Source organism: Palaemon carinicauda, chromosome 14 (genome assembly GCF_036898095.1).
Source record: "Palaemon carinicauda isolate YSFRI2023 chromosome 14, ASM3689809v2, whole genome shotgun sequence".
NCBI lineage: Eukaryota > Metazoa > Arthropoda > Malacostraca > Decapoda > Palaemonidae > Palaemon > Palaemon carinicauda.
This window is the reverse complement of record NC_090738.1, coordinates 92,437,020-92,457,554: the sequence shown is the minus strand read 5'-3', so window position 1 is coordinate 92,457,554 and position 20,535 is coordinate 92,437,020. Positions and strand designations below refer to the sequence as shown.

The window sequence follows — 20,535 nt, the reverse complement described above, 5'->3', positions numbered from 1 at the left end:
TGCTATCAATGAAAACTTTAATATTATTTTTATTTTTCATTGACATATTAATTGATTGTTTACTTTAATGTTTTTATCCATTTATCCTTTGACTGTTTAACGTTGTTTAAATGTTGAGTTAGAAAATGCGGAATGAGAATCTCTCCCCAAATGGTCGGAAATAATGGACTTAATTGTGGTATTCTACATTATCAGTAATTGAATAATTTATCAAAGACACTTAAAATTAATAATAAAAGTAATAATACTAAAAAGTAATAACAATAATAAAAATAGTGATGATACTGTTAGTAATAATACAAATGTTGATATTAAAGAATTACTATTTATCCAAATAAAGGAAAACGTTATTTGAATTTTTCCATTATAATCAAACATATGATAAGCTGAACACTATTGATTAATCTATGCTAGTAAAATTGTGGAAAAATCTTTGACAAATCTATATAACATATAATGAAATGTCAATATTGGTGGACTTTTCATCTAAGCTTCCGGCTGCAATGAAAGATTTTGATTACGAGCATTGCCTGAGGCTCTGTCCTTTTGAATAATAACTGATACAATAAAACTTCGATATTTAAAGTCATTCTAGTAATTTATCGAAATATTTTACTTTGTCATAAGAAAAAAATTCTTAGATAATAGAAAGCGTAAGAAACTATTCCTAATAATTTACCAAAATGTTTCAAAAAACTAGATTTCATTAGTGATTTACTACCAAAAAAGACTCACTGACGCCATATATTGGTACCTTTAAAAATGTGTAACTTCAATCAATCACCAAAGAAACTATTGTATCTTTTCTTTGAAAATACATCACAAATCTCAGAAATATATGCATGAGACTAAATATAATTATATAAAGAATCTGTTTGATAAAAATACCAAAATTAGTTGTTAATGCAGAAACACAAACCCATCTGGTTGGAAAAACAATGTCGTTAATTTTGTAAGTGGTAGTTAAAAAGTTGAGAGGTGTAAACAAATTACGATTTCATCTTACTTCCTAAAATTATGAAGTCTCTTTGACAGTTCAAGCAAGGTTTTCAAGGAGAACATTTGTATATATTTCGTAAGGATTCATTTTGGGCACACAGATGTAAGTTTTTTGACGAACTTATATGTATATATTTGTTTTGTATGTCTTATTCATTTAAGCGTTAAAAGGCGTAAATTGGTTTATTTGTGACATTTAACATTTGATTGTCCTATAAATATGATAAAATGTGATTTAAAGTGGCAACGAAATTGTCTTGTTTAGAAAATTATATTTAATTAGCTTTCCAAGATGTATTAAGGTACATCATGTCACCGTTATGACTTATTGAATATTATGGGCTATTTAATAATGTACAGTATTTAAAGTTTGTAATAATTCCTTTCAGGAATGAACCTACTGCTACTGCTACTGTTACTACTACTACTGTTACCACTACTACTACTGTTAACGGAATAAAGGTCAAAGTTGAGTTTCTGAGTTTGTGTCGCCCATAACAACAGTTCATTCATCTCTAACATGAGTACGGATCAGAAGGACAACGTAGAAGACAATGGTGACGCCAAGGAGAAGTTACGCACCCTCAAGAACAACCAGACTGCTGCTCTCTCTGCCCTCACAAAGAAACGGAATGAAGTCAGCAAGTGTATGGAGAAGCCTGATAATCTCCATTTAGTAAAGACAGGCATGGAGGAGTTTGAGGAAGGGTTAAAGAAGTACAAAGACTGCCACAGTGATTACTTGTCTCAACTACCTGTCAACGAGCACCAGTCAGAAATCAAAAGGTTTGAAGATAACGAATTGTCTGCCATAGGATTCAGATTACAGGTGCATAAATGGATAGCCACAACAGAAGCAAATTTGCAGGATTCTATGGACGGATCTTCACTGCGGAGCAGGTCACATAAATCCAGGAGGTCAGTTAAAAGCACGGCATCAAGTGTAAAGTCTTCTCTCATACAGGAGAAGGCAAAGTTAGCTGGTTTGCTTGCACAAAGGGCACTGCTTGAGAAACAAACAGAAATAGCCCAACAACAGGCAGAATTAAAAGCCAAGGAAGATTTGTTAAAGTTGGATGGTGAAATTGAAGCAGCAAGGGCGAGGGAGAAGGTGTTCCAGGAAGAAGTTATTCCATCGAAAGACAAAGTTTTAAACCCTGAAACACCAGCATTTGTTCCCAGTCGCAATGTGCATCAAAATAAACCCAATGTGACCATGCCTTTTCTACCCATGGCACCTGCCCCAAAGTCATTCTACCAAAGTCAGCAACAGTTAGCAGCGGCTATGATGCTGCCTCATGCTGAAGTGACCAAGTTTTGTGGTGATCTTCTTGAATATGCATCATTCATGTTGGCATTTAATGACCGCATTGTGCCACACACCACATCAGACTCCAGCAGGCTGTATTTCTTAAATCAGCATCTAGAAGGAAAGCCTAAGTCACTCATAGCTGGGTGCATGTTTATGAATGCATCTGAAGGATACATTGAAGCAAAAAGACTTCTGGACAAAGTGTATGGAGATCCATACAAGGTTTCCATGGCATACATAGACAAGCTAACCAAGTGGCCACAAGTGAGAGGTGATAACAGTGAATCTTTGCAGGAATATGCTTTATATCTTGTGAAATGTAATCATACCATGCAGTCATTATCAAACATGCAAGTTTTGAATGATTCGCCAAACCTTCAGAGGGTGATTTCAAAGCTGCCAGTGTATATTCAAAATAAGTGGTTGGATCATGTGATAAAGCTCAGGAAGCAAGGTGTTTGTGTGTGTTTCCCCACATTAGTGGAATTTGTGCAGAATGCAGCAGAGGCAGCAATGGATCCTGTATTCAGCAGGGAAGCTTTGGGTAAAGTGTGTGTTTTTTCAAAAGCAAAGGCAAATAATGGCTCAAGTCAGACCAAGCAAAAATCGTTTGCAGTTACAGTGCAACCATCAAATTCTGCCAACCAGTATACAAGGAAATGCCAACTCTGTAGTGGTCATCACGACCTTGAGGAGTGCCCTCAATTTCTGCACAGGAGTGTGGATGAAAGACGAGAATTTGTTAAAGTCAACCGTCTTTGCTTCAGTTGTTTGGGCAATAACCACACTTCAAAAAGGTGTCTCAATCGACGGCAGTGCAAGACATGTAATAAAACGCATCCTACCACTCTGCACATTGAGAATTTTAGGATGCTTGACACCAACAGTGCAATTGTGTCACAAGCTAGTGCACAGTCTGAAAGTACAGGTCAAGGTTGTGCTAAGGGTCAAGATGGTACTCAAGGTGAAGGTCGCACTCCAGGTCAAGGTAATACTCAGACTCTAAGTAATGTGAGGTCTTCTGCATGTACAATTTCTGATAGTGTTGCAATCAATCTTGCCTGTGCAATTACGTGTAAAGGGTAGCGACAATGTAGTACAAACTTATGCCTTTTATGATACGGGCAGTACAGGTTGTTTCATTAAAGATAGTATCAAGGATCAATTAAACTGTAAAGGTATTGAAACAGCTATCAAGTTGCAAACAATGCATGGGACTGATACAGTTAAAACCTTTATTGTAAATGGTCTTGTTGTTGCTGATATACATGGTAATAATGATGTTGTATTACCAAAGGTATTCACACAAAAGGATATTCCTGTTAATCATGATCAAATTCCAAGGTATGAAGTGTTAAAGGATTGGCCTCATTTATCAAGTGTTATTAATAAGATTCCAGTGTATCAACCAGAGTTAGACATAGGAATTTTGATAGGTAGTAACTGTCCAACAGCTTTACAACCTTTGGAGGTTGTACCCACTTCAGGTTATGGCCCCTTTGCAGTAAGATATTTGCATGGATGGACAGTTATTGGGCCTGTACATGTTAAGGTTAGTTCAAATGGGGTTTCATGTCACAGGTTACTTGTATCTGATGTTCAACATGTTACTGATTGTATTACTGTTGAAAGTATTAGGAAGTACTTTGAGTTAGATTTTTCAGAAAGGGATCTTGGGTCAGTTCCTGATGAGCGTGGCTTATCTTTTGAGGACACAAGATTTGTGAAAAGGTGCCAGGATGACATTGAATTTAGAGATGGTCACTTTCAGCTACCCATGCCTTTTCGAGATCGCAATGTGAATCTTCCTAACAATAAGAAGCAGGCTGTTAGCAGAGCTAAGTGGCAAAGGAGGAAGATGAAGAATAGTGAAGATTACAGACAGCAGTACACAGCATTCATGGATAAGTTGTTTGAAAAAGGCTATGCTTACAAGATCCCAGATGATGAGGTCAATAAGATTCCTGTTTGGTATCTTCCTCATCACGCAGTTTTTCATCCCAAGAAAGGGAAGATTAGGGTTGTTTTTGACTGTAGTGCCAAGTTTGAAGGTGTCATTAAATGATGTTCTGCTACAGGGTCCAAACCTCACCAATTCATTGACGGGAGTACTCATTAGATTCCGGCAGGAGGTTTATGCATTCATTGGAGATATTGAAGCTATGTTCTTTCAAATAAAGATTCCACCTGAGAATCAGGACTATGTTAGATTCTTGTGGTGGCCTAATGGTGACATCAATCGACCTCTTGAAGAATTCCGAATGGCTGTTCACATTTTCGGAGCAATCTCATCACCGAGTATTGCAAATACTGCATTGAAGGCCACAGCAGACAAAGCAGATGAGAAGTATGATTCAACTGTTGGCAACACCATAAGGCACAATTTCTATGTTGACGACTGTTTGAAGTCATGTGCTGATGTTCCTACAGCAGTGAAGTTGGTGAAGGATTTGGTATCTGCAACTAGTGAAGGAGGATTTAGGTTAACTAAATTTGTCAGCAATTCAAGTGATGTCCTTAAAGCTTTGCCTGCTGAAGATTGTTCGGTTGAAAGTGACAAGTTTAATCTTGACATGGAGAGTTTAATGACAAGAGCCTTAGGAATGTTATGGGACCTTAAAGAAGACTCATTCAAGTTCTCAATCGAGCTCAAGGATAATCCATTCACCAGAAGAGGATTGTTATCAACTATCTCATCATTATATGATCCCCTTGGGTTGCTCTCTCCAATCATCTTACCGGCCAAGAAACTGTTACAAGAATTGTGTCAAGTTGAGAGTTTGGACTGGGATGAGAGGATTCCAGATGAGCCAGCTGAAAGGTGGGAACATTGGATACAAGGTCTTCATTTACTGGAGCAGCTTTCAATACCAAGATGCTTCAAGTCAAGCGGGTTTGGTAATGTGACAGATTCAAGTCTTGTATTATTCAGCGATGCAAGTACAGTTGGTTATGGTGTTGCAGCATACCTTGTTCTTCATGGTGGAAACCAAGTGCAGTCAAATCTTGTCATTGGAAAATCAAGAGTATCTCCCAAAAAGGTGGTGACTATACCTAGGCTAGAACTTACAGCTGCAACTGTGTCTGTCAAGGTTGCTCAACACATCCTGAAGGAGTTGGAGTTTACTGTTGGCAAGGAGTATGTGTGTGCAGATTGTGTTGATGATACAAGTGAACATGTGTCTGCGGTCACAATTTCTGAAGAACCTCATGGGTTTACAAGATTAATTGAATATTTCTCTTCATGGTCAAGGTTACAAAAGGCAGTTTCTGTATTTCAACAACTAAAGTCAATCCTTAGTGGTAAAAGGAAAGGTTGTGTAACCACTGATGCTGAAAGGGCAATAATAATGTATGTTCAACGGGAGGTGTTTGGTGATGAAGTGAAGGCTTTATCAAGGGAATTGTCAGTTGGCAAGAGTAGTCCAATATATAAGCTTGATCCCTTTCTTGATTCTGAGGATGGATTATTGAAGGTTGGATGTAGGATAAGAAGGTCTGACATTCCACAGTCTGCCAAACATCCCATACTGTTACCAAAGAAGCATCATGTGACTACATTGTTGATACGACATGAGCATGAATTATTAGCTCATTCAGGTAGAAACCATGTTCTCTCAAATCTAAGGCAGAAGTATTGGATCATCAATGCTAATGCAACTGTCAGAAATGTCTTATTTCATTGTGTTACTTGCAGGAAGTTGAAAGAACCAGCTTTGAGTCAAAAGATGGCTGATCTTCCAGCAGACAGATTGGAACCTTCACCACCATTCAGTAATGTTGGTATTGACCTCTTTGGACCCTATTACATCAAGGAAGGAAGAAAGGTGTTAAAGAGGTATGGTGTGATATTTACCTGCTTGGTTAGTAGGTCAATTCATATTGAAACTGCAAACACTTTACAATCTGACTCTTTCATAAATGCTTTGCGAAGATTTGTTTCTCGAAGAGGTCATCCTAAGGTTATCAGATGTGAAAATGGAACCAACTTCCATGGGGCTGAGAGAGAACTTAAGGCAGCTCTTGATGAGATGGAGGAAAAGAAGATTGAGAAGTATTTGTCGCATCATCATATTGAATGGAAATTCAATCCACCTGCAGCAAGCCACATGGGTGGTTGTTGGGAGCGCCAAATCAGAACAGTTAGAAAAGTGTTGTCTGCACTGGTGAAGGAATTTGGTGAAAGGCTAAATGATGAAAGTTTACGGACTCTGCTTTGTGAGGTTGAGAGCATCGTCAATTCAAGACCGTTAACCACTGTAAGTGACAGCGTAGATGACCTTGAGCCACTAACTCCAAACCATTTGTTGATTCCAAAATCTTATGTGATCCCTCCCCCTGGCTTGTTTCAAAAGGATGATGTTTACATGAGGAGAAGGTGGAGATGCGTTCAATATCTGACCAACCTGTTTTGGTCAAGATTTAGAAAAGAGTATTTGAGCACTTTACAGACTAGACAAAAGTGGAATGAAGCAAGAAGAAATCTAATTGTTGGCGATGTGGTCTTGGTAAAGAGTGACATTGAGCCAAGGAATCACTGGCCAATGGGGCGAGTGATAGAAGTATACCCTGATGACAAAGGAACAATTCGCAGTGGCAAGATTAAGACACTTTTTTCGGTTATTGTCCGTCCTATTCAGAAGCTAGTGTTATTAGTTGAAGGCTAGGATTTTCATGTTAAATGTAACGTGATATTTTGTTGTTCTTATGGCCTATCATTTGATATTATATATTATTTGAGTTATGAAGATGTTTAATTTTGTTTAGGTGAATAAGTGAATCATGGGAGTGTTTTGAATTCAAAGAGTTTGTATTGTAGCTTAAAGGTTATTTTATTGTCTGCATGTGTAGGTGTATATTTTGATAAACAGGTTTAATCTGTTTATGAGGCTGAGTATGTTAATGCAGAAACACAAACCCATCTGGTTGGAAAAACAATGTCGTTAATTTTGTAAGTGGTAGTTAAAAAGTTGAGAGGTGTAAACAAATTACGATTTCATCTTACTTCCTAAAATTATGAAGTCTCTTTGACAGTTCAAGCAAGGTTTTCAAGGAGAACAGTTGTATATATTTCGTAAGGATTCATTTTGGGCACACAGATGTAAGTTTTTTGACGAACTTATATGTATATATTTGTTTTGTATGTCTTATTCATTTAAGCGTTAAAAGGCGTAAATTGGTTTATTTGTGACATTTAACATTTGATTGTCCTATAAATATGATAAAATGTGATTTAAAGTGGCAACGAAATTGTCTTGTTTAGAAAATTATATTTAATTAGCTTTCCAAGATGTATTAAGGTACATCATGTCACCGTTATGACTTATTGAATATTATGGGCTATTTAATAATGTACAGTATTTAAAGTTTGTAATAATTCCTTTCAGGAATGAACCTACTGCTACTGCTACTGTTACTACTACTACTGTTACCACTACTACTACTGTTAACGGAATAAAGGTCAAAGTTGAGTTTCTGAGTTTGTGTCGCCCATAACATTAGTAGTATCCTGAATGGTATAAGAAACTTTTAGAGGATATTCTCGACTACAGTCGGACAAAATCGGACTTGCTTGGTTAGGGGGAGGGGATTCATTATTGCCAAAACTTTCAGTGTAGTGAATATTCTTTAATTAAATGTAAATGTGATTAAGATAATAATTGAATGGAAAAAAAAAGGATTATATTATTATTACCATTCCACCATCTTGTTAAAATGTAGGCAGGACTCGAACCACAGTCTGGCGTTCACCAGTCAGGGACGTTATAACATAGACCACCATAACCAAAACATTCCTTATGATAACAGAATACTTTTAATTTCTTTTTAATTTTTTACGTGATATGGAATCTTATTTGAAAGATTGAGACATTGAGCTTTTGTGTTCAAGATATAAACTTTTGAAATTTCTTCAGGCTAAGAATGGAGAAGTGGTTTTCGTAATCTTCAATTCGGTTTTATATTTTTTTTATTTGCTTTAGAAAAAAATTTCTTATAGAAAACGACATATTCATGAAAACTAAATTAGGAAACATATATTTTCAAACAGACACGAAAGTGATGCACTGAGTTTAATCAGTAACTTCAGTTTCAAACACTGAAGATGTTATTTTCTTTCTTTGTTACCATTCTCCGGAAAATAGTTTTTTCCTTCTGTATCCCCAGAATATTACAAATTCCATTCCTTATTTTTCCTCCCATTATCTGATTCATGAACTATTTTCTTTTCTTATTTCTAGCTTTTACTCTTAACCATTTCTTTATTTGATTTTCTATTATTTTCCTTCCTGGGAATTTGATTTTTTCTATATTCTCTCTCCCATTCTATTCAATTTTTTTCTATCAATATCTTTTTTAACTATTTAATTTTTCTCATTATCGTTTTTAACAGTTATTTTGTTTTACCAAATGACTTGTATTCCCCATATTTTCTTCTTTCAAATAATTTCTCTTCCATATATATTCTTTTTCCCAACAATTTGCTCTCCCCATATCTTTTTCCGAATGATTTCTCTTCCCATCATTTTCTTTTCCCTGAAATATTTCTTACCCTTATTTTCTTCTCCCCAGTAATTTGTTTTCCCCTTATTTACTTTTCTCCAATGAATTCTTTTCCATATGTTCTTTTACCCAAAATTTTCCCGTTTCTCCCCCCCCCCCCTCCCATAAAAAAGAATGATCAGAAACATTGCCGGATAATTAAAAAGTAAATAAAAGACAATAAAATATTTAACCAATTCCGTATTGGATAAATTAGACAATTACGTGACCTTCCCCAGAACAGATGAAAAAAAGCGTGAATATTGTTGTAAAGGTAAACCAAAATATGGTAAATTTATAAACTTAATTCTTCAAAGAATCCAGATAATATTTTTTTTTTTTTTTTTTTAAGGAAGAAAGCTGATTAAAACTATAACACCCAGATCTTAAGTTTTCATGCAAATTGTACCTAAAGCTAGTTGATATCGTAGGTATAAGTTGGTTCTCATGATCTGTTTTAAAATCTATTCATTTCATAATATAGCATTAGTTTTAGCCTCGTGTTATCTTACCTCAAAATAATAACTCTTAAATTATATGTAAATTTTCCATGTAAGATCCCCTGGGCTTATAGCATCCTGCTTTCCCAACTAAGGTTGTAGCTTAGCAAGTTATAATAATAATAATAATAATGATAATAATAATAATAATAATAATAATAATAATAATAATAATAATAATAATAATAATAATAATAATAATAATAATAATAATAAAATCATCTGAATTACCTTAGTTCACAGTGGGCTAAAACACTTTATGTAAAGTTACGATTTGACGCTAAAATTAGATAAATGACTTTTAAAACTGAATTGACAAATTCTTTAAATATCTTTTGGATATAGTATACAAAATATGAACACCAATTAGTATATTTTCTTATTTTTATAAATGCATATTTGAATGTTTACAATATAAAGCTTCAATCCAACAACAAATGTCAAAGAGAAATTTCATTTTCAAATGAAACTAGAATTAAGAACCATTTTCGAAATATTATTCAGTAATTCCTTTCTTTACCTTTGTAATTCATCCTTGTTTTAAATTCGACATCGGGTGTTCTAGGATTTTATGTTTTCAGGAAATGATTAATTATTTTAATTAACTGAATTAGCTGAAGATATTAGATAGGATGTTTCAAATATTCATTCAAAAGTTAATTTTTCAGTTCTAAAACAGAAGCAATGCTCTACTTCAAAATCACGCAACTATCTGTCAGTTTTAAAAAAACCATATGATTTATTAGAGTAAATACAAACATTGACCTGTTCGTAAACAAAAACAGCATTTATCTATCGCCAACAGGCTCATGCAACGAAATATTCTCGAACATAGATTAATGTTGGCGTAAATTTTTTGTTATTTATTCTCACTAGACGTGGTGTTGTATGAACGGGAAGTCTCGATTCCTGTCCAATGATTCCGAATTGTAATTCAACCACTGATATTGTGTCAAAAGGTTCCGGTGCTATTTTGTAAATTTTCATTTTTGTTTACAAAAGGAGAGCTGCCCTTTCTCTCTCTCTCTCTCTCTCTCTCTCTCTCTCTCTCTCTCTCTCTCTCTCTCTCTCTCTCTCTCTCTCTCTCCCTCCCCGATAACGCGCACTTGCAATTTTAATGGTTTTCCCCTTAATGCTTAAAAGTATTATAATAGAAAGCATTAAGAATCTGCTCAGAAAAGCATTAGGGAGCAACTTTTACCTGTTCCGTCCATGTTGGGTGAAAAAGTGATGGGACGGGGGGAAGAGAACCTTCTAAATATTTCTAGTCTTTCCTGCTTTAGTGTTTACCGTTTGTGTTTCTTCTTCTTCTTCTTCTTCTTCTTCTTCTTCTTCTTCTTCTCCTTAGATCGCACTATATAATTTTCATGTAATGTACATTGTTATTATATTATCATTACTGCTATTATCATTAAGGTTATTGTTTTTGTTGTTAATATTATTACCAGACATTCAAATGAACAACACTAAAATATAACGAAAATAACCAAGCAAGTAAACGGCTCTAAAATTAAACAGAAATAAAACAAGGTCTGATAGATGCCTAGCGCCCCCCCCCCCCAATTCAATGGTCCCCCACCCCACCCCCACCCCTACCGTCTTATGAATACTAAGTGAGGAGTCTGGGGGACATCAATATGAGTCTTCCCAAAAGGGATTCGGCATTATCTACGGCCTTTGAACAGCGCTGGGAAGCACTTTAGAAAAAGGTCTTTTCGATGGGGATTTTGGGAATAAGGAAGAAAGGTCTTACGGCGAAGGGGCTTTTGCACATCCGAATCCTTCTCTCTTCAATGTGAATAAAAAATGTCGATAAAGTTGAAGATTCTTCATTAATTCATATACATAGGTTACATGTAGGCACTTGAATGAATGTGCAGTCCCGTGAACAGAACGGATGAATAGAGAGAGAGAGAGAGAGAGAGAGAGAGAGAGAGAGAGAGAGAGAGAGAGAGAGAGAGAGAGAGAGAGAGAGAGAGAGAGAGAGAGAGAGAGTAATTTCGGAATTCCCGATTATATATTAGTCTAGAGCCTAGACTCTAGGCTAACTATTTACATTAAACATACTCATAGTTATTTGCACAAAGATACACAAGATGTAAGAACACGTGATGCATAATGCCTAGAATTTTGTTCAAAAGAAGAATATATCTCAATAACATTTTTATCAAAGAAGAATTTCTATGAACATGTTTGTAATGATATAGCATTGACTGATGGATATTAATCCTCTGCATATTTAGTTTTAGAATAATATACTTGAGTGAATATAAGGTTGTCATCATTATGAATTAAAAGGGAATATTCCAAATCTCTTTGAAATTCCATTCGAATGATTCATATATTCAAAAGTGAATTTGGAATAGTTTAACAATGACTTATTATTAGTTCTAATGTTTCCTTCTAAAAGGCATTTGAATATTTATTTTGAGCAGAATATAGACAAAAGGATACTTAAATAAATACAATTCAATAAAATTGAGATACTTTATTTCACATTATGAGTGAGGAAAATGATCGAATTAACTTTATTTTTCAATTGGAATAGTTTATATCATATGGAATTTATGTTTTGAATAAAAGTAATATGAAAAAATGAATTAATGTATTATATTGAATGACACTTGAATTAATAGGATACAACAAACATGAGGCCATTTTGAGACAGATATTACAGGTACTTTATCTAAATGTATAATAATTTCGTTTTTACTGGCCTTGCTTATTCTCTCTCTCTCTCTCTCTCTCTCTCTCTCTCTCTCTCTCTCTCTCTCTCTCTCTCTCTCTCTCTCTCTCTCTCTCTCTCATGGAAAGACAACCCTCTTTGGCATACATTTATTCGTTGAAACAATGGATAAAATTTTCCCTTTTTCATCATAGGCATAGGCGAGTAGATTGTCCGGCTACAGATTTGTTCTATTATTTATACAGGGAAGACAGGAGGTGGGAAGAATAAATAAAAAGCAAAGAAAGGTACACAACAATTTCTACATATTTGTTGGCGTTGAAGTAAATGAAAAAAAAGTATGCCTTTGATTTTAGAGATGATTCGTAAACACTATTCACATAATTATGGATACAGTTACGAGTATTATAATTAAATTTATAATTATTTTTCTGTTCTTATTATTATTACATCAATATTACTATTATCACTGATATTTGCTATTATCAATGTTCATTACTTTTGTTACTGTCTTTATTTTGATTGATACTATCAATAAAATTATTGATGTCATTATCCAAAAAGAGAAATTTATCAATGTAGATAGTTTTCTTGCAAAGTAAGTTTTAATTCACCAGCCTACAAGAGAGAGAGAGAGAGAGAGAGAGAGAGAGAGAGAGAGAGAGAGAGAGAGAGAGAGAGAGAGAGAGAGAGAGAGAGAAGGAATGTGTCATGACAATAGATTAAGAAAAATTGTCGGTTGCATAAATAAAGAATATCCGAGAGACCTTTACATCGATGGACGCGTCATTTTGCATATGTAAAATCCACATTTGTATTTGATAAGAGAAGAAGTTTTATTTCCGAGTTCTCGCTTCTACATATAGAAGACAGAAGAAGTACTGGTGAGCTTATTGGAAGGAAATGCGATACTTCTTTTATTTGGTGAATTTTTTATTTTATTTCATGGTTGCGGTGTATTGACTTAGCACACAAATATTTCACATTCAAAGTAACGTACCTGCATGCACACCGAAACACATATCTATCTCTCTATCTATGTATCTGCATATATGTTGATGCCCAACGATTAAATGTAAATAATGTTTGTTGTCTAGTTATCGCGATGGTTAATGTTAAGGTTTGCTGTGTGGTAGTTTGCTGGTTCGAGTCTGTGCTCGGCCATATGAATTGTTTACTTGGTGTTGGGTTGTTCTAGCTAATTTACGCATAGTTCTCGGTCACGTGAACTTTATGGTAATCTACAGTGTCTTCCTGTAAACAGATGAGGAAACTTAACAGTTTAAAAAGTGATTTCATACAGAACGAATATAACGAAAGTTGGTATTTATTGAGGAATATTTGGACCGTTTGTTATAGGAACACAATTGTAAGTAAACGCCTATTATATACTGTTTTGGAATAACGGATTCATCTTTTCCCATTTGTAAACCTACATGTTACATAACGTATGCCTTTAGATGAGCCTTAATTATATTGATTTTGTGTATGACCTTTTTGTAATTAGCAGTTATACATGCATAATTTACTTAATTAAGCTTTGCATATTGTTTCTATCAGTCTTAGTTATTTAACTTAATAATTTTGTGTACATTAGCATATTATTTATACGTTGATTTCTTTTTCATTTATCCATAGTAATTGAACCACATCACGTCACTTCACATCACTTCAAGTTATGCTACATACGTCAAGTCTACATGTATAAACTCCTAACAATATAACCATATCGATGTTAACGTCATGGATCTAATAAAGAACTATATGTGCGTGTCAAAATTGTGTTTCTCCATCATTCACGTTAAGCAATAGAAGAATAGTGCATTAATATCGTTCAATTAAATTGTTAAACTACCATCAACGACTTACGCGTTAATTCTATAATAACTCTTATACGTGAGTCTTAAGAAGTGGAATTACTGCCTGTTATAAACAACTACAGACAAGATGGGGGGGTCTGATGAGACTGTTCAGAATAGTGCTCCCGTCGAAAACTCGGGTACGACAGTTAATATTCGAACATTAAAAAATAAATTGAGATCATCACTTGGTAACGTAACGAAAAAACGCAACGAACTCATAGGCCTCATGTCAAATCCGGACAACCTGCACTTGGTGAAAATGTGTCTAGAAGAATATAACGAAGCTTTCGATAAGTACAAAGAAAACTTCAATTGTGTCATGGATAACATCTCAGACGAATTGGAGGAGGACCAGGAATTGTCCAGATATGAGACCAAGGAAATTAGCATTCTGCAATTCCGAAACCACACTAGTGAATGGATAGCTATAAACGAAAAACGACTTGAAGAAGACCTGGAGAGTCTTTTAAGCCGATCTGGTTCAAAACGTTCTTCCAAACGGCCTTCTTCCCTTCCTTCTGGCAAATCGGCTACGTCCGAAAAGGTGCGAGCCAAAGCACGTCTCGCCGAGTTGCTTGCCGAAAAAGAACTCGTGACAAAGAAAAAGGAACAGGAGGCAAAGACAGAAGAGATTCTATTGGATATCGAAATAGCCAAGACTCGAGCAAAAGCACGTGTTTTTGCAGAAACCGAAAATGACATTGGCGACGACAATGTTGGTAACAAAGACAATGAGACCCATACCAGCATTATTGTGCAACGAGCCAACCATCAAGACGTGAATGTTATGGTTGCTGGACCTAGTGTAGCTGCCCCTGGAATTTGTGCGAGTGAAGGTGCTAACACGGCTAGGGGTGGCAATATGGCTAACCAGGTTATACTCCCTGTCACCCAGGAAAATAGTGCCAGCTTACCCAGTCTAAATCCCAGCACTGCACAAGAATTTGTTCCCAGAAATTCTTCAGAGACTGTTACTAACACTCTTGCAACTCCAGTCAACGCTTCGAATGCCAAGTCATCAACGTTTCCAAATCTAGAACAGTATACGTATCCGCCTGTAAATATACCTGTGAACAGTAACTTTGGTGCACCCTATCCACTGCCTAATTCACCTCCAGTTAACACCATACAGCAGCAGATTAGTGGTATCGCCACAGCTCTAGCTTTGCCTGCACCGCAAGTTCCCAAGTTTACCGGTGATCTTCTGGAATACAGTGACTTCATACTGGCGTTTGACACCAGGATCTCCTCTAGAACAGCCAGCAGCAGCGACAGACTTTACTACCTTCTACAGCATACAGACGGTGAACCTAAGGACCTCATCAGCAGCTGTATATACATGCAGGCAGACCAAGGATATAGTCGGGCAAGACAGTTGCTACAACAAGAGTATGGTGATCCTTATAAAGTATCCCTGGCATACTTGAAACAACTAAACGAGTGGAAGCCGATAAAACCAGACGAAGGGAAATGTCTGAAAAGATATTCGCATTACTTGCTAAAATGCTTCAGCGCCATGCAAACACTTACTCACCTGGCTGTTCTTGATCATGCACCGAACCTGCAGGTGGTAGTCCAGAAATTGCCAAGTTATCTCCAGAATAAATGGCGTGAAAAAGCCACAAACCGCAGACTCCTCGAGAACAGGTCTTCGTGCTTTGGTGACATTGTCCAGTTTGTTATTAACGCAGCAGAGTGTGTCAATGACCCAGTGTTCGGGAAAGAAGCAATGCATAGAGAACTGAATTCTAGTAAACCATCAAAAGGGAAACCAACAGAATCTGCATTTGCTATGCAAGTTAATCATGAGAGCCAAAGTAGAACTCGTGGTTTTAGGTCGCCCTCCTGTTTTTACTGCAGCAAAAATCACGATCTGGATAACTGTGCAGATTTCAGGCAGAAATCTCTCGAAGAGAAAAGAAAGTTTATTATAGAGCAGCGTAGATGCTTCAGTTGCTATGGTCTGAATCATACATCGAAGGGGTGCATGAACAAGCGAAAATGTCACAAATGTGGCAAAGGTCATCCTACGGCCATGCATATAGATGGCTTCAAACTACCTTGGAGGTCGGACTACTCTGACAGATCTTCATATTCTCAAAACCGTACAGAGGAATCCAGCCAAAACCCTCCAGATACCGCTACCAGCAACGTTATTTCTCATGACAACTCCATGGTTCTTCAAGCAATAATACCTGTTCGTTTAAAGCAGAGGGGAACCAACCGAGAAGTTCTCACCTACGCCCTCTATGACCCAGGAAGCACAGGGTGCTTCCTATCAGAAGAACTGAAAGATGACTTGCAAGCTTCCGGTGTTCAAACAAATCTGCGTCTGAAAACTATGCATGGGGAAAGCATAGTCAAAAGCTACCTTGTCCAGGATCTCGTCGTCAGTGATATAAACGGCCAGAACGGTATACTGCTTCCAAAAACGTATTCCAGACAAGAAATTCCAGTGAGCCATGATCAAATACCCCGTCCAGAACTGTTACGACGCTGGCCATATCTTCACGACGTGGCAAAATCGATTCCTGAAATAATGCCAGAAATAGACATCAGTCTACTGATTGGCAGTAATTGCCCACTAGCAATGGAGCCTCTGAAAATCATATCAACAGACGGCAAAGGCCCATTCGCTCTGCAGTATCGTCACGGATGGACAGTCAGCTCCCCGGTAGAGGACAACAGTGTAACGTCTACACATCGAGTAAACAGTAATCGCATTGTGACCGAGGACATTGAGCAGGCTACTGAAATTATCTCCCCAAACAGAATACTGAATATTCTGGAAAGTGACTTTATTGATAGCCGGGTAGCAAGGTATCCTGGAGAGAAAGGATTGTCTCCAGAGGACACTACATTCCTGAAGAAGGCTGGAAGCAATGTCGTGTTTAAAGACGGTCACTTTGAGATCCCTCTCCCTTTCAGGAATCAGAACTTAATGGTGCCAAATAATAAGATCCTTGCAATCAAACGAGCACTCTATCAAAAGAAGAAAATGCAAAAGGATCCCAAGTACCACTCCGACTACGTCAACTTCATTGACCAAATACTCCAGAATGACTATGCTGAACGTATCCCAGACTCCCTGCTCACAGCCAAATCTGGACATGTGTGGTACCTGCCCCATCATGGAGTGTACAATCAAAGAAAACCAGATAAAATTAGAGTGGTGTTTGACTGTAGTGCAAAATTCAATGGAATATCCTTAAACGATCAGTTGCTGCAAGGGCCTGATCTCACCATTTCTCTGATAGGTGTTCTAACCAGATTCAGGGAACACCAGGTAGCCTTCACTTGTGACGTGGAGTCTATGTTCTACCAAGTGAAAGTACCCAAACACCAATACAACCATCTCAGATTCCTCTGGTGGCCAAACGGTGACATATCAAAAGAACTCGAAGAGTACTGGATGAAGGTACACCTGTTCGGCGCAGTGAGCTCACCAAGTATCGCCAACTACGCACTTAGACGTGTCGCAGATGAAGGAAGCAACTTAAGTTCAGAAGTCGCCCATACAATTAAGCGGAACTTTTACGTTGATGACTGTCTAAAGTCTGTACCCAGTGCCACCGAAGCCAGTTCTCTGATTGCTGAACTGACTGCCGCCTGCCGGGGCTGTGGATTCAGACTGTGTAAATTTACTAGTAATGACGTCTCTGTCCTAAACACCATCCCAGCTGACGATCGATCAAAAGAGTTAAAGACAAAAGACATCAATTATGACCCTCTGCCTACCGAGCACGCCCTCGGAATACTTTGGGTCGTCGAAACGGACACATTTGGCTTCTCAGTGTTGTTGCCAGACAAACCACTGACAAGAAGAGGCATACTCTCCATAGTATCATCCATCTATGACCCCCTTGGTTTCGCTGCTCCATTTGTGCTGCTGGCAAAGCAAATACTGCAAGACCTCTGCAAAGAAACCAATCTCGCCTGGGATGACGAAGTGCCTGATGATCACCAGCGACGTTTCAAACAATGGATTAGTGAAGTCCCGAACCTTCAGAAGATAACAATCCCGAGACGTCTGAAGTTACCACAGCAAGCAAAAGATACGACTTTTCAGATGCATGTTTTCTCAGATGCCAGTACATCTGGGTATGGCGCTGTTGCATACCTAACCTCAAACGAGGGTGGATGTTCAAAAACTTAATTTCTCATCGGAAAAGCAAGGGTTGTTCCATTGAAAGCAACATCTATCCCACGGCTTGAACTCACAGCGGCTGCTGTAGCTGTAAATTTAGGACAGAAAATGACCCTTGAGCTTCATCTCCATCTCAACGAAATCTGCTATTACACAGATTCAACGACAGTCCTTTATTACATCAGAGCTGAGAGAAAGCGTTTTCCAGTGTTTGTGGCCAACAGAGTCCGTCAAATAAGAGACTTCAGCAACGCTAACCAGTGGAAGTACGTTAGCACCGATTTGAACCTAGCAGACATTGCATCACGTGGAGTAAGTTCTGTGATATCGTCAGACATGACTCGTTGGCTGGAAGGTCCGGATTTCTTGAATATGCCGGCTTCAGAATGCCCTGCAAAGATGCACCCCAGCAGCGAACCGCAGGTTACAGAAGAAGACTTAATGTCTTTAGTTACTACAACTACATCAGAAGAAGGATCACCATTTATGACTTTAATCACATATTTCTCCAGGTGGGAGAGACTGAAGAGAGCAGTAGCAGTATTCATAGCATTTTTGGCTTTCTTACAAAACAAAGAACAAACTATAAATTTCAGGACCACACAGATCATGCAAAAGGCTGAAAAGGCAATCGTTTGCTTTATACAAAAGATCACCTTTGCAAACGAGGTCGAGAAACTCAAGAAAACAACCACGAAAGAAGACAAGAGAGAACACTCGCTACCAAAAACAAGTACGATATTCCGTCTCGACCCAGTGCTCATCGACGGAACTCTGCGAGTGGGAGGACGCCTCTTGAAAGCCGCAATGGACTCCGATGTGAAACATCCTATGCTACTGCCACAACATTCGCACGTAACCACTCTAATCGTACGAGATGCTCATGAGAAACTTGGCCATGCGGGTAGAAATCACACCATTGCAGCAATTAGAGAACGCTTTTGGATTGTTTCAATCAACTCTGCTGTCCGACGTCAACTCCACAAATGCATAACGTGCAGAAAAATGAGAAAGCCATGCCAAGAGCAAAAAATGTCCGACTTACCTCAAGATCGTCTTGAGCCAGCTCCACCATTTACATTCACAGGCGTAGACTTTTTCGGGCCGTTCATTATAAAAGAGGGCCGCAAGGAGCTCAAACGTTACGGCGTCATATTCACCTGTCTTGTCAGTCGCTCCATTCATCTGGAAGCTGCTAACAGTCTCGAAACGGATTCCTTTATTCACTGTCTGCAACGCTTCATAGCCCGTAGAGGTACGGTACAAGAAATCCGATGCGACAACGGGACCAACTTCATCGGAACCCGGAATGAGCTGAACAAGGCTTGGTCAGATCTGAACCAAAACAAACTACTGTACATGAATATCGACTGGAAACTCAACCCACCTATGGCATCGCACATGGGCGGCGTATGGGAGCGCCAGATCCGTACCATTCGGAAAGTTCTATCTGCGCTATTCCTCGACCATGGGACTCGCCTCGATGACTAATCATTCCGCACGCTACTCTGCGAGGTAGAATATATTGTGAACTCAAGACCGATCACGACCTGTTCTGATGATCCTGACGACATGGAACCACTAAGTCCGAGTCAAATCCTCCATATGAAGTCACCCAAGAGATTAATACCAGGACCTTCGCAACCAGAATATGTGTACTCCAAAAAAAGGTGGCGTAGAGTACAATATTTGTCGGACTTGTTCTGGACCAGATGGAAAAGGGAGTACATAGTCAGCCTGCAGCAACGCCCCAAATGGAACAAACAACAACGAAATACACGGGAAGGTGACATCGTGCTCCTGAAAGACGAGAACACGCCAAGACTTCACTGGCCACTAGCACGTGTAACAGAGGTGCTGCCAGACTCCAGAGGCGTTGTGAGAAGCGTCAAACTTCGAACTCAATCTTCTGAACTGCACAGACCAGTGAGCAAGCTCGTACTCTTGCTTCCAAAAGATCAAGTGTTATAGATATTATCCAGAGACACTATATGACATTGATATTTCTAGTTCATATCTGTTTGTCAAACTCATTTTTATTTTTGTTGTGTTTATCGTTTTAATGTTCGTTCCTTAAGCTTGTTTTATTCATGTTCTATTCACGTATTGTAGTATGAAATGAAATATTAGTTGTGCATCTTATATTTTTTTTGTAAATCATATGATTTAGAGGTCGAGTATGTTGATGCCCAACGATTAAATGTAAATAATGTTTGTTGTCTAGTTATCGCGATGGTTAATGTTAAGGTTTGCTGTGTGGTAGTTTGCTGGTTCGAGTCTGTGCTCGGCCATATGAATTGTTTACTTGGTGTTGGGTTGTTCTAGCTAATTTACGCATAGTTCTCGGTCACGTGAACTTTATGGTAATCTACAGTGTCTTCCTGTAAACAGATGAGGAAACTTAACAGTTTAAAAAGTGATTTCATACAGAACGAATATAACGAAAGTTGGTATTTATTGAGGAATATTTGGACCGTTTGTTATAGGAA

General features: G+C 37.8%; 3 protein-coding genes across 3 annotated transcripts; all 3 read left to right on the top strand.

Annotated features, from left to right (window-relative positions):
- Positions 1-4,884: 4,884 nt before the first annotated feature.
- On the top strand, positions 4,885-8,563 carry LOC137652885 (uncharacterized). The gene is made up of 2 exons (XM_068386280.1): positions 4,885-6,149; positions 8,551-8,563. Exons 1-2 carry the CDS (start codon positions 4,885-4,887, stop codon positions 8,561-8,563), a joined length of 1,278 nt encoding a protein of 425 aa, XP_068242381.1.
- Positions 8,564-15,886: 7,323 nt separating this feature from the next.
- LOC137652884 (uncharacterized) lies at positions 15,887-18,055 on the top strand. The gene has a single exon (XM_068386279.1). The coding sequence runs from the start codon at positions 15,887-15,889 to the stop codon at positions 18,053-18,055; it is 2,169 nt and encodes a 722-aa protein (XP_068242380.1).
- Positions 18,056-18,154: 99 nt separating this feature from the next.
- Positions 18,155-20,017, top strand: LOC137652883 (uncharacterized). Its single transcript, XM_068386277.1, has 2 exons — positions 18,155-18,558; positions 19,759-20,017. Exons 1-2 carry the CDS (start codon positions 18,155-18,157, stop codon positions 20,015-20,017), a joined length of 663 nt encoding a protein of 220 aa, XP_068242378.1.
- The last annotated feature ends 518 nt before the right edge of the window (positions 20,018-20,535 follow it).